Source organism: Triticum urartu, chromosome 7A (assembly GCF_056163025.1).
Source record: "Triticum urartu cultivar PI428250 chromosome 7A, HENAU_Tu73, whole genome shotgun sequence".
In the NCBI taxonomy this organism is placed as follows: Eukaryota; Viridiplantae; Streptophyta; class Magnoliopsida; order Poales; family Poaceae; genus Triticum; species Triticum urartu.
In genome coordinates, this window is record NC_141879.1 from 396,524,823 (window position 1) to 396,539,975 (window position 15,153).

Consider the following 15,153-nt stretch of genomic DNA (forward strand, 5'->3'; position numbering starts at 1 on the left):
GAGTGAAGAACTACTTCCAGCGGAATAAGTACTCAGAAGTAAACATAATAGAACATGAGCATGGTCTTCATGATGAAATGAAAATAAGCACAGAGTACAGAAAGCGTAAACACGGGATAAACAGAATGAAGACGGACAGACTGAAGAAATTGAGCTGAGGAAATAGAGAAAGTCTTCAGTCAAAGTCTTCAAACATATATGAATAAGCACACAACACATAAATAAGGAAATGGAAGGGTTGAGGAAATGGAACTAGTTAGCTCAGTGAAGACAATGATTTGGTAGACCAGTTCCAACTGTTGTGACAGTTGTACATCTCGTTAGGGTGGCTAGGTATTTAAACCTGAGGACACACAGTCCCGGACACCCAGTCCTGAACACACAGCTCAGGACACTTAGTCCTCACCATATTCTCCTTGAGCTAAGGTCACACAGACCTCGTCCAATCACTCATGGTAAGTCTTCAGGTGACTTCCAAACCTTCACAGACTCGGTCACTCGGCGATCCACAATTTCCTCTTGAATGCTCTAGACCATGACGCCTAACCGTCTGGAAGATGCACAGTCTTCAAAGGTAACAAGTGTCGGATCCACGCATGATCAATTTCTTCAGTGATGCTCAATCACTTTGGGTTGGTAGGTGTTTGGGTTTGGGCTTTCCTCACTTGATGATTTTCACCCAAAGTCCTCGGAGGATGGGATGCTCTCAAATGACAAGTGTCAGTTTCTCTCGGAGCAGCCAACCAGCTAGTGGTTGTAGGGGGCAGCTATTTATAGCCTAGGTAGCAGCCCGACATGATAAGATATAAATGCCCTTCAATGATATGACCGTTAGGTGGGTAGATATTTTGGGACAGGTGGCGCATAGCACAACAATTGTCGGAATTTTGAGTATCAAATTCCTCAGGGCTATCATGTTCCTCACTGTGTAGGCAATCCGCACTGGCGAATCCCTAACTCCTCAGTCAGAGCAAATTCCTCAGACACCAGAGGAACTTCGTCTCTGTCACTGAAGAATATGACTGGACTGTATGAGATTTCCAATGGCTTCACTCGAAGGGATTGGTAGGTGTGGGATTTGAGTTGAGCATCACTTGGAAATTTTTTCTTAGTGTTTCCTCGAGCCCCTTTAACAGTAAGGTGTTTCCTATGACTCAAGAAAGAGAGAATGAAACTATGAAAACAAAAGTCTTCACGCTTCATGTTCTTCGAATGAATACCAAGTCTTCAGGATCACACCAATTTCTTCACTTTCAAAGTCTTCAAAAAGTCTTCAGAAATCGAAAGTCTTCAGTCGAAGAACTTCATTTTTAGGGGTCGACTTTCTCTGTAAATATCAAACTCCTCATAGACTTATAGACCTGTGTACACTCACAAACGCAGCAGTCCCTTAACCTATAAGTCTTCAATACACCAAAATCACTAAGGGACACTAGATGCACTTACAATAAGAACCCAAGAACAACAAAACAAATATGGCAAGGTTGGACAACATCAATATATACAGCCGGTCTATTCTGCTAATATTAGGAGAATAGTTATTCTGCTAACACTTCTGCACTGCACGCTTAACGTGAGGGCACAGTACTTTCAGTAGCAAAGGTACTGCAACACAGACTAGTGAACTTCGTGTCGGGAAAACTGCACGCGTTGTTTTTTTGTTACTTTTTTCGCTCTAGTTTTTTAACCGCTTATCGGAACGACGCGTGTAATATACCGTTGAGAAGCTATGGATTAGGCGCAACTTCGCCAAGTTGAACACTTTTCGAGATTGATCATAGTTTAAGAGCAGTTTCAAAAATTGTGCGGCTCACAATGAATGACAGCGAGCGTTTTTTCGCGTTTTCTTCTAAACCGCTAGCTGGAATGAAGCAAATGATCTATCGTTGGATAGATATCGTCGAGGCGCATCCTTTTCATATCTATTATTTTCTCTAATTCGTTACGGTTTAAAAGCAGTTTTAAATTTAGTAAATCGCGGAATTCTGTTTTTTTGAATTTTTTTCAATTTTCGTACTGTTTTTGCTTCAGTTTTTGAACTGTTTGTCAAAACGAGGCGTGTGATATGCCGTTGTAAAGCTACGGACAAGGCGCAACTTTCATATGTTGAAATGTTTTTGAGGTTCCTTACGGTTTTTAGTTAATTTTGAAAATCGTACGGCTGACTACAAGATGCAGCGGCCATTTTTCGCGAAATTTTTACAAACTGTTGGCCGAAATTATTCAAATTATACGTTGTTGGAAAGATATAGTCGAGGCACAACTTTTTCATGTAGAACGTTCTCTCCAATTCTTTACGGTTTAAGAGCAATCTTAAAAATACCAAAACGCAGACACTGTTTTTCGTAACACCCAAATCATCGTGTATACTGCATCAGACAGATGAGCGCACTACTTCAGACAGAAAACCGCACTGCATCAGACAGTCAAGTGAACTTCATGATTTCTTTTGTCGAGAGTAAACTTTCTCACACAAGTTTTTGTGAGTTTATTTCAACATTTTTATGAACAAGAGTGGACCGCGGAGACAAGGGTAAATGAAACGCGACATATATCAGAGTGAACCACATTACTATCCTGTTGTTCCGCTAAATTTTTTACACTTTCATGTTGGGCGCAAGTGAACATCATCACTCAAAAGTGAACCACATCCGAGGACAAAACACACTGCAGATGTTGATGTAGTCGACTGAATTTTGAAATGCGCAAAACAAATTGCACTTCATACAGAGGGGTAATGAGCTACTACACAAATTGGAGCAAACTATTTTTTGTCTTCTTCTAACAATTTTATTCAAGATATCAGTAGTACTACAGATGGGAGACTAGCGAACTGCACCAGAACACACCCGAGTTTTTACTCCCATGCACGGCAGTTTTGACTATTTTGACCTGTGGACGAAATCAATTCACAAAATGAACTGCCCGTGAAACTATTTCACAGCACTGACCCTTTTGTGTGGCGCCCGCCACGCAGGCGCCACACCCTACGGTGCAGCGCCTAGCTCGGGGGCGTTGCACACCAGTCCACCGTGGCAGCCCTTGGGCCCGCACCTAGCAGTGCAGCGCCTCAGAGCTAGGCGCTGCACCGTAATGTGCAGCGCCCGGCCCGCAGGCGCTGCACTGTGACTTAGATGCCAGCCGCCCGCTGCCCCCCCACCCCACCCATTCGTTCCAAAGGAGTTACAGAACAGGCGGCCGGCGGCTTCCTCCTCTCCCCCTCTCAACCCCCTCTTAAAAAATCATCAAATCTGACGATTTGGCCCGTGGGTTCCTTCACCAATCCATCCTAGAAGGTACTTTTCTCCGATCCCCTTCTTTCTATCCATAGAATGTATGCTATTTCGGAGATTTGAGGAACCCTTGTTTGAATCTTGTGTGTATTAGATTTAGGGAATTTTTGTTTGAATCTTGCATGTATTAGATTTGGGGAACCCTTGTTAGACTAGAATGTGGTTTGGATACATAGGTTGACATGTTATTTATATAGTTTGGATACATAGGTTGACATTTTATTTATATGGAAAAGATATTTGTATTGAATCTTGCATGAGGTAGGCTTAGTTTAGTTTATTGAAATTACATTTGTATTGGCAAGAATGGTTTGGATACATATGCTTTGTATTTTGCATCTAGTAGGCGTACTTTAGTTTATTTGTATTGAAAAGATAATCGTGTTGACAAGAAAGCTTTCTTTCAAAATTGTTAGGATGGTTTGGCTTCTCGATGATCACTGGGACAAACAACACCGGTCGTACGCTATGGCGGTGGAGCAGCGGGTAATAATGAAAGTGGCCTGTTTTATGAATTTCGTATTTATTTCAAACACAAATGCCCCATATGTAATGTTATGAATTGTTTGTTTGTAGGCGCTTGCACCTTTGAAGCTTCGTTCTCACGGGGTCACCCTTGGGTGGATGCGCTATGATGAGCGATACACACCGTATGTAAGGGAGACAGGACTTCTCCCTTTCATTCATATGGTCAGACGGTCGACGCCACCCAACAATGCTCCAGCACTCACCGTGCTTATTGATCATTGGCGGCCGGAGACACATAGTTTCCATCTACGGACCGGGGAGATGACAGTGACGCTCCAGGATATTGCTATGATCACCGGTCTTCCTATCGATGGGAATCCTCTATGTATGAGCACCGACTCCGATGGGTGGCGCGCGCAGATGCATGCCCTTATCGGTATGGTTCCTCCGGAGCCTCCGGAACCAGCAGCAGAAAACAAGAAGAAGGAAAGAGTCGCAGCCGGTGCTACTTTCACGTGGATTACTGAGCACTTTGGTACTTGCCCACCGGAAGCTGATGAGGACACGGTCAAGATATATGCTCGTGTCTACATGTGGTATGTGATATCCAGGACTATGTTTGCTGATGGCACAGGCAAGAATGCTCCATGGATGTGGCTAAAGGCGTTGACCGTCTTCGATAGCAAATGGAGTTGGGGTTCGGCGACACTGGCTTACTTGTATAGACAGGTATGAAGTTGTTTCTTTTTCACTTCATTGCTACATTATGAATGCGATCTTGCTCTTAATTGAACCATGTTCTCTTTTATGTGCAGTTGGACGAAGCCTGTTGTAGGTCATCTGGAGGTATTGGTGGTTGTTTGCTCGCACTTTCCATATGGAGCTAGGAGCGTTTGCCGGTTGGACGTCCGAAGAAGGTGAAGTACGATGATTGGGACGACAAAGGCGACCTACTACGGCTACCCACTTGGGCTTACAAGTGGGATGTGATAAATGAGACGACAGATGATCCCTCGGTCATGTACAAGTTGTACCAGAGTGAGCTTGACGCAATCACGCCTGAGCAGGTGAATTGACATGGCATAAGTGATTATGATGCTTCTATTGCAACTCGATATCAATTTTGCATTCTATCCCATTTTGCAGGTGATATGGGAGCTGTATGGAACAGGAGATAGTTTTGGTGACCCTTTAGAGTTCAGGCTGAATCCGATGTGCACTAGGGATAGGGATCTCTGGCGTATGCGGTGCCCACTCATATGCAACTGGGCGGTTGAGCTTCACCTCCCACATCGAGTGCGCCGTCAGTTTGGTTTGTTCCAGGCACATCCGCCGGAGTGGGAGGACACGGACAAGTTGCTACACGCGTAAGATATAATTAACATTGAGTACTTAGCAGCTTCTCGGCGGTTTCGATGCTACTAATATTATGTTTCTAACTTGCAGGTTGGATAGGAAAAGGCAGCGGAAGATTAAGGATTGGGCCAAGCATCACAGAAAGTATGTCGTACAGTTTGCGCTTAGTGTGGAGCAAGCTAGGGCTGGAAAAGGAGTCCAGCTTCGTGAGCACTGCCCTGTAGCGTTCAACAACTATCTCACATGGTTTCTTGCAAGTACCCGTGTGGAGGTATGCAAGCCGGCGTATGCTGAGGAGATTTTGGAAGAACCCACTGTTTTTGATGAGGTAGCCCAACACCAGTACAACGCATTAGTCAGGAAAGGCAACTCAGTGATCCCTTCAGCTCCAATGATGAACTTTGTGGTATTTGCCCTCTTTGCTTTTCATTCACACTATTCACATCTTCTCTTGCCTAACACGTTAATACCATTTCTGTTCATAGCGTGCCCAGATCAAGAAAGCAGCTGATGAGACCGAGACTATTCTTGAAACAACCCCGGCTGGCAAAAGCGATGGAGAAGGTGCACTTCGAGCATTCATCAAGGTTCACATCTCCTTCAAACTAGCACTTAACATGTGTTGCTACGTTCGATGTCTCATTCACTTGTACATGTTGCAGCGCCAGGGCCAAAAGTTAAGGCGGCTATCAAACCTTTTTGGTTGTCGTGACCCCGAGTATGTTTCACCAGAACGGTCTAGGTCGGCGACACCATCAGATCCCGCTTCGGTCCAGAGCCATGGTGATCATTTGGAGGATGAGGATGCGGGTGTGGTCACTCAAGAGGTATGGCATGAGCATATATATCCAATTGTTGATGCATTGCTAACTATATCCTCACACACGGTCTTTCCATATCTTTTGTTGATGCATAGGTTGCTGATGATGATATGACCTTGGGGGCGTACCAGGTTAGGTCTGCATACATACTAAAGCCTAGAAAGGGAATCAACAAGTACACACCTGAAGACTTCACCGAAAGAGGCAAAAGGACGGTCGGCACCTCACGGATGGCGGCTTTGGATGACTATTTGGATGACGATGTCGGTGACGTGGAGGAACCGGAGCCGGAGCGGGAGCGTGTTCCTCTTCCTAGGAAGGTCAAGAAGTTAGCCAGCAAGAGGGGGGAGCAGCCAAAAGCGCTCAAGGAACTAGCTCTTCTTAGGAACCAGCCATAGTCCTTTATTTGTATGTCTTAGGAACTAGCTCTATGTTGAACTTGGAGTTGATGTCTTAGCAATGTTGAACTTGGTCCTCTATGTTGCACTTGTTGTCTTCATAATGTTGAACTTGATCTTCATTAGCTTCACCATTAAAGCCCTCATCTTGATCATTCACATTGGCAGTCTCGACATGTTTGAACTGGTCTGGATCCTCGAGGGTGACCTCAACTCCCTGCTCAACCACATTGAACTCTGAACCATGACAATCACCCTCTGGGTGCACCAAGTCCCCCTCTCCCTTCCTCATCTCTACCTGATAATGATTCTGTTTGCAAGCTACAGCAACTGCAGCGCCTAGCACCGAGGCGCCACACTCTACAGTGCAACGCCTAGCCGCTGGGCGCTGCACTATACAGTGTGACGCCTAGAGCCGAGGCGTTGCACACATGGACTGAGCTAACCAAAGAGCAAACACTCTGGTTGCAAGCTACAGCCAGTGCAGCGCCTAGCACCGAGGCGCCACACTGTACAGTGCAACGCCCAGCAGCTAGGCGTTGCACTGTAGAGTGTGGCGCCTCCGTGCTAGGCGCTGCACTGGCTGTAGCTTGCAAACAGAAAGTTTGCTCTCTGGTTAGCTCAGTCCATGTGTGCAACGCCTTAGCTCTAGGCGCTGCACTATACAGTGTGACGCCTAGAGCCGAGGCGTTGCACACATGGACTGAGCTAACCAGAGAGCAAACACTCTGGTTGCAAGCTACAGCCCGTGCAGCGCCTAGCACCGAGGCGCCACACTGTACAGTGCAACGCCCAGCTGCTAGGCGTTGCACTGTATAGTGTGGCGCCTCCGTGCTAGGCGCTGCAGTGGCTGTAGCTTGCAAACAGAAAGTTTGCTCTCTGTTTAGCTCAGTCCATGTGTGCAACATAATGGTTAGTAAAGACAATACAAACAAATGGAACATATGAAAAAAAATAACATATGGAAAACAAGAACATTTGAAACATTATAGTTAGTGAGCAACATACGGAAATGGTCCATCGAGGTATCCAAACATTCCTCTATAACGACCTTGCCCTTGTCCATCACCACGGCCAAGTCCATCACCAAGGCCAAGACCATCACCACGGCCAAGACCACCACCACGGCCTAGACTACCACCACCACGGCCTCTTGTAAGTCCTAGTTGCCGACCTCTTTGTTGCCTAGATCCTCTTTGACTAACACTTGGTTGGCTTGGCACTTGTTGGCTACCACTTGGTTGGCTAGGCACTTGTTGGCTACAACTAGGTTAGCTCCCACTTGATTGCCTTGGCACTTGGTGGCTACCACTAGGTTGGCTCCCACTTGGTTGCCTTGGCACTTGGTGGCTACCACTAGGTTGGCTCCCACTTGGTTGCCTTGGCACTTGTTGGCTACCACTAGGTTGGCTCCCACTTGGTTGCCTTGGCACTTGTTGGCTACCACTAGGTTGGCTCCCACTTGGTTGCCTCGGCACTTGTTGGCTACCACGTTGTTGCCTTCGCACTTGTTGGCTACCTCTTGGTTGGCTTGGCACTTGTTGGCTACCACTTGGTTGGCTCCCTTGTGTAGCTCCTTGTTGGCTAGTGCTTGCATCATTTTTCTTGGACCTTTTCCTTGATTTCGTACATTTTCTTTTGTTGTGGCCATGACCTTTGCATTCCCCACAACGGGAGCTCTCACGAGGCTCTTGGAATTGATCGTTTCCCGCTTCGCGGCGGCCACCATGGCCCCATCCGTCCATGTCGCCTCCAAAACGCTTTGTTTTACGTCTACCACGTTTAACAACCTTCAACTCCGGATCTGGCCATAGTTGAACTCCATGGTACTCCGGCCATTGTGATTGGTCAAAGTATGGGTGAAAGCGGGGAGCCCATGTTTTCTTGACCGTCATGATTGAGAACTCCAACTCCCTCACGGTGCGTGGGTGATTGATGTCCACATTTCTAACGCGACCGGTGGTATACAAATGTGAGCATGGGAGATGAAGCAACAATGGCCTCCCGCAAGAGCAATCACATTGTGTTAACGACACCTTGAAAGCCCGACCTCCATGTTGCCGGCCATCGTTTGTGGTTCCTCCTGGCTCTTTCACTTCATACTTCCACTCTTCGTTGTCATATAATATAGCTTCTTCTGAGTCCGCCTTTCGTGATTGAAATTCTAACCATTCATCAACCTTGGGTGAGAACTTGTACTTGTACTTGCGCGGGTTCTCACCCGCTATCTGTGCATCAGTTTCCATTGAGTACTTTAGAAAGTACGCATTCATCTTGTCAAATGTGTATTGAACTATTGCCTTCACAGGTAATCCACGTGCACCTATGAGCACCCTATTGAAGCATTCGGCCATATTGCTTGTCATTTGACCGTATCTTCGGCCATCTTCATCAAAAGCACGTGCCCACTTGTTCCGGTGGGGAATGTGCCTATTCATAAAGTCTTGACCCCCGTGATCAAGTTTTTTGTGTGCGAGCAATTTGTTCAACAAAGTGGCGAACCGCTTCTCGGAGAAAGCAAGACAACAATCTTGAAGATCATCGGCCAACTCCTTAAGGCCACATGCCCTATAGAAGTTCGAACAAAAGTGCCTCATGCACCATCGATGGTGCAATGGAGCATGCCCGGGAATGTCAATCTCCACTGCGTTAAGAATTCCTGCATGCCGATCCGATATGACACAAATTTTCCTTTGAGCGGGTAACACCTTCGTCCTCAAAAGACGCATAAACCACTCCCAGTTGTCATTGTTCTCCGCCTCAACCAAAGCAAATGCCAATGGCAACACCCGGTTATTGGCATCACTTGCTATCGCAACCAACAAGGTGCCCTTGTATTGTCCGGTCAAGAACGTGCCATCAATGGAGATGACCGGCCTACAGTGTTCGAAAGCCCTCACGCATTGCTCGAACGCCCAAAATGCACGGCCAAATACTCGGACTTTCTTTCCTTCATAAACCGTTGTTTGGTGCCCATGAGGCTCGACAACATGAACCATGCCCGGGTTTGTGGTGGCCATGGCTAACAACAACCTAGGGATTCGGTTGTATGCTTCCTCCCAAGTACCATACAACATCTTAAATGCGGCTTGCTTCGCCTTCCATGCCTTGCCGTACTTCACCTTGTAATGAAATATGGCTTTCACAAGGTCAATGACATGTTGGACGCTCATTGTTGGAAGTGTGGATATTGAGTTGGAGAGCCTGTAAGCGATGAACTCAGACGTGAGTTGTCTGTGGTCTTGGGACACAATCTTGCCATCCACCCTTTTGCCTCGGCACATGTGAGTTGGCACACAACTCACTACGTGCCAAACGGGACCTCCTTTCCATGGTCTTGCACGCACAATCCACGGACATATTTCATCTTCACATGCACATGCAACCGTGTAGCGCACATTGACGTCCGAATGCACCACCTTGTGTGGACGATAATGCGTAACCGAGTAGTTGTCAAGCCACATCTTCAATTCCAAGAAGGTTTCGAACTTACTCCCTTTACCAATCCGGTTCTTGTCGTCTCCCAAATCACGGTGAGAGCTTGGCCTAACCCCAAGAGATATAGATTTGCCACCATCCACAACGGCTTCATCTGCGAGACTAACATCCTTGAACAATGGTGTCTTGTGATCCCGACCGAATACCTTCTCGAAAGCTTCGGCCTCCTTCACCGTGAACCCCTCCTCATCAACTTGTTCATCGGGACCTTCGTCATCCGAATCCGATGCATATGCACGGGAAAAAGGGATGGAATGGTCCATTGTCTCTTGCAAATGATATTTGTCAAGATCACCCACATTGTTGTCATGGATATCAACTTCATTGTCATCGCATGCATACTCATCATTGTCCTCTTGCAAAGCTTCATCTTGGTTGTTTGTAAACGGGCTCAATGTTGGCCTCACTTCTTGGGTCAAAAGAGGTTCAACAATTTCATCTCGCTTCAAGGGTGGGGGCTACTAGCAACCAAAGGGGAGGGTTTCCGGTTCAAGTCCAAATGCAAATTTGAATCAACCTTCTTCGTTGCAAATAACTCAAGAGCCTTGTCAAGTGAATCGGCCACCGTTTCCTTGTATGCAACCCAACGTTGCTCCGAGTTGATACGCATTGTCTTCCAACGGATGTGCATTCCAAAACCTACATTATGCCTTCCCTCCAACTCAACGATATCACTAGGGTCCATCCAATTCAAATCTTTCCTCACTTGTTGCAAGAGCTCCGCATAGCTAGGACTACTATCAAACAACATATCTACCTCATCCGGATCCGGTTCAATATTGCCTTTCAAGAAGGCGTCTTTGTCCCCATGATAAACAAACACACATGTTCTTCCCATCCCTATAAGCATTCAAACAACACATCGTAACATTGCTTCCACGAGTACTAATTTAAGGATTAACACGGAATACAAACCCTAATACATATATATCAAACAACAACCCTAACCCTAACCCTAACCCTAACCCTAACCCTAACCCTAACCATAACCCTAACAATAACCCTAACCATAACCCTAGCACCAACATAAGAACACCCATAAGAATAACCCTAACATACTAACAAAGCCTAATCATAGGAAATTGGCAAACAAAGATCTCACATCTCCATGCAAATCTCTAGATCCAAACAAAACTAGGGTTTCCCAAACTAGCATTACTTGGATCAAAACAAGGGATCGGAGAAGATTACCTTGAGGGAGGGTATGACTTCGAAATCCACGGACAAATTCTTCAAATTTGCAAGTTTTGGGAGAGGATTTGAGAGGGGGAGAGAGTGGGGAGGGGGGCCCAGCCGCTGGATAAGTCACAGTGCAGCGCCCGAACGCTAGGCGCTGCACATTACATGTGTGGCGCCTAGCTAGGAGGCGCTGCACTGCTGGGTGCGGGCCCAAGGACCGCCACGGTGGACTGGAGTGCAACGCCCGCGAGCTAGGCGCTGCACCGTAGGGTGTGGCGCCTGCGTGGCGGGCGCTACACAAATGGGTCAGTGCTGTGAAATAGTTTCACGGGCAGTTCATTTTGTGAATTGATTTCGTCCACAGGTCAAAATAGTCAAAATTGCCCCATGCACCATACTGCACCAAAAACACACCCAACCTTTTTGGAGGTGGCTGAACATCAGTACTGTGCCAGCCGAACTGCATGCCCTGTCTTGAGTTGATGACCACCAAAACAACAGAAAATCAGCACTAGTAGCCAGATAAAAAACAGCACTGGTAGACAGCCAAACTACATTTTTGAGGACAACCGAGCTGCACTAGATCACATCACAAGTACTTGTACAAAAAATAAACCACACGGACACCCGGTGGTCGTCGATGAACCACCCCAGGGGGCGCGGCGCACTGCTCGGGGGGTCCGGGTGCACTGCACATTCAAAAATCCAGAAAAGAAAAGGAAAAGGAAACTCCTGCGAACCACACCGCACGGCGAGGTGCACTGCACCATGCGTCGCCGGTGAACCACATTGGCCGATGCAGAGCGCCACCCGCACACTGTCGAAGTTGATGTGGAATGGCGGCCACCGGTGACCCAGGCGCGCTCCGGCAACTGCAGCCATGGGATCCCGTCGGATCCTGTCGTGTGGAAGCGGCTGAAGTTGGGGACTGCACACGCTGTTGGCGCCACTCTCACGAGCTCCACCGGATCCATTGAGCGCCGGTGAACTGCATTGCCTCGCTGCCGTCGTCACATCTTTGGAAGGCGGTACCGGGGGTGGTGGCCACGGCCGCGGATCCGGAGGATGGGGCGAACTGCAGGACACACCATCGCGCATGTGGCGTGTGAGCACTACACGCGCTACCCTGCCGGACTGCACCATCGCGCTTGCCGTACTTCACGCGCACACCCTCTGCAAACTGGGAGGCAGCTTCACCTCGCGGCCGGCGGTGGAGCCCCTCCTGCTCCTGCGACCGCCACAGGATCCTCTCCAAGCGCCTGAGGAAGGCAGGGGTTGGGTCTCAGTTGATTCACTACTGAATCGGGAGAAGTTTGGTGGGGAGGGGATGCAGGGAGGCCACGGTGGGGTGGCGGGGGTGGATCCATGCCAGTAGCAGCACGGGGCATCTAGGGGCGGCGCATCCCGATCCACACCGGTAGCCGCACGAGGCGCCTTGGGGTGGTGCCGCCGGATCCACGCCAGTAGCCACACGGGGATCCTGGGGCTGACGTGCCCGCATCGCGCCTAGATTTGCGCCGGTAGTCATGCGAGACGCCTGGGATGGTGCGGCGGCGCGGGAAGGGAGTTGGTGCGGCGGCGCGGGGAGGGAGTTGCTGCGGCGGCGCGGGGAGGTGGCGAGCTAGGTGGGGGAGGCCGCGTGGTCATTGAGGACGGGAGGGAGGAGAGAGGAGCTGGGCGGGTGGAATGCGCGGTGGCGGCAGCCCGTTCCCCTGCCGGCCGCGGGGGAGAAGTTGGGTCGTGGGGATTGAGGGGTGCGGCTGTGTGGAGGAGAGGAGATGAGGTCGTGGGGAGGGGTGGGTTCCTTTTTTTCTTTTGCTGCGTGTGGTTAGATCCGTTCGGCTGGCTGTGTGCTGCGCGTGGGCAGGCGTTAGCAAAATAAGACCGGTGTTATCAGAATAAGACTCTTAAAAAGTGTTATCATAATAGACCCATTCTGTATATATAGGCTTAATATATAATATAAGGTCTATGTGTTATAATGTAATAAGGTAAAGGAAATCAACTCAAAAAAGTTATCATTGCTATACAAGATTACATCAAAGATGGTATGGAAGAGTGCCAATGGTATATGGAACACAACATAGATATTGTTTGAATGATTGCATAGGACATACGAGAATTCACTTTCAAAAAGAATTGATGGAATAGGAACACTACAGTGCAAGTTATAGTGGAATGAGGTTTGAATTAAATTAAAATTCAAAACAGGTTGAAAAGTATTTGAATATGAGTGTACAGAATATTTTCAGCAAGTATTTGATACAAGTGTTCGTCGGCACAAAGAATCAATTGAATAGGATATACAGTTTGCAAGATATGGTCAAAGATGATTCAAACTCAAATTTGAATTGGTCAAATTTGAAATGTTCAAAAGTGAAACTTGTGAGTTAAGTGAAAAGAGGGTTCCGGTACAAAACGAACGCAATTGGATTCATCGAAAACGGAGCTACCGTTGAAAAGTTATGATGAATTGAATTCCACGGGCCTATCTGTAAAAGTACAGAAACAAATTCAGCCGAAGAAGAAATTAAAACAAGAATTGATGGACACATGGCATGACGGGATTAGCCAATACTCCTTCATAGAATAGACTTCTGTTGGCCGTTGGATGAAGTGACGATTGACGGTTGCTGTTTTATTAGAGTTAGGTTCAGGGGAGTGGGGAAATTTCTCACCGGATGAACTTCGGCGAGCATGGCACAGCGGTGGGGCAGCGGGAGGTGGTCCGTGGCGTCGGTGTGGTGTTTTTAGGACGTCGGGAAGGAGTGAAAGGTGTGCGGAGTGTCTCAGCGATCTCGAGGATGACCTCAAAGGCGTCCGGGAAGACCTCCAGCGATGACAGTGAACGACTGAAGATGGTTGGTCAGTGGTGAGCTTTGAGGCGGGGTCGAGGAGCTCGATCTGGTGCTCTGCTCAGGGAGAAAGAGGGTCAGGGAGACGGAGAAGAGAGAGGGAAATGAAGGAGCAGTAGGGAATCGTCGGGGACCTCTGTAGGTGACAGAAACGGCCGACGAGGAGTTTGGGCGGAGGCCGGCGAGACCGTGCGGCCACTCCAAAGCTTGGGAGATCCCGATGTTTGCCAAAGTTAGACGAGAGAAGCGAGAAGGGTCGCTTGGTGTCCATGGTTTCGATCGAAAGGGGTTAGGGATCGGGCGCGACCCGTGGGGGTTCATGCGGCGGCGGGGTCGTGCTGAAGCAGGAGATCGAGCAGAGGCAGGGGACGCGTGCGGGGTCCGCGTGTCGGTCAAACAGAGGAGGCAAGAGAGGCTGGCAGGTGGGCATGCATCTGTTTTTTTAGGGAGATGCAGCGCTGACGCGGACTGGCGCGGTTGGCTTCTTGGGCTGGGCCAAAAAGGTTGTGTTGCTCGTGCGCTGCACTGTGCGCGAGCGAAAGATAGCGACTGGGCAGTTGGCCTGCCGGGTAGAATAGGTTTAGGATTTTCTATATTTATTCTATATACATAAATGACTGTGGCTCAAGAGAAATGAACCAAATCATTTTCTAAAAAGACCATAAAATCCAAAAAGATAAATATTGTTATATACATCACGGTGAACATTTTTTCAGCATAAATATTTATAAAAAAATACACATATAATATTTTGTATCTTTACTTTGACACTATAAAATGTTCCACGAAAATATTTTTCAACTCCAGAGAAAAATGCAAATAACATTTAAACCATTTCGAACACTTTTAATATTGAAGGAGTCATATTACCTTCTCTCTTTTTTGAGTAGAATTGTTTTAAATATTAAAAATCCAAATGAGAGAATACTCAGTTATTGAACAATATTATTCTTTGAGGAAGTCATGTCATCCTCTCTCATATTGTAATTGGAAATAGTATGAATATTCTCAAACCCAAAATAAGACGCAAATGAATAATTGGGAAAGTCATTTTGTTCCCTCTCATTTTAAATATTCATTCAACTCAAAAGTTTCAAATCCTAGTCAAAATGAACTAACAACAAGCAACATAAGCAAGTATTTAATTACTCCTATTTAAATAATTAACATTTCAAAATTTAGAATTTTGGGATGTTACAAATCTACCACCCTTAAAATGAATCTCGTCCTCGAGATTCGAAGAGGCTAGAAAGAAAATGTTAGTTTTGGGATTCTCCTTGAATAT

At 47.3% G+C, this 15,153-nt stretch overlaps 1 protein-coding gene and 1 pseudogene across 1 annotated transcript; one reads left to right on the forward strand and one right to left on the reverse strand.

Annotated features, from left to right (window-relative positions):
- Positions 1–4,856: 4,856 nt before the first annotated feature.
- On the forward strand, positions 4,857–6,336 carry LOC147959725 (uncharacterized). Its single transcript, XM_087532872.1, has 5 exons — positions 4,857–5,128; positions 5,208–5,523; positions 5,603–5,704; positions 5,780–5,944; positions 6,034–6,336. Exons 1-5 carry the CDS (start codon positions 4,857–4,859, stop codon positions 6,334–6,336), a joined length of 1,158 nt encoding a protein of 385 aa, XP_087388998.1.
- A 55-nt stretch (positions 6,337–6,391) lies between these two features.
- Positions 6,392–11,105, reverse strand: LOC147959726 (uncharacterized; annotated as a pseudogene).
- Positions 11,106–15,153: the final 4,048 nt, after the last annotated feature.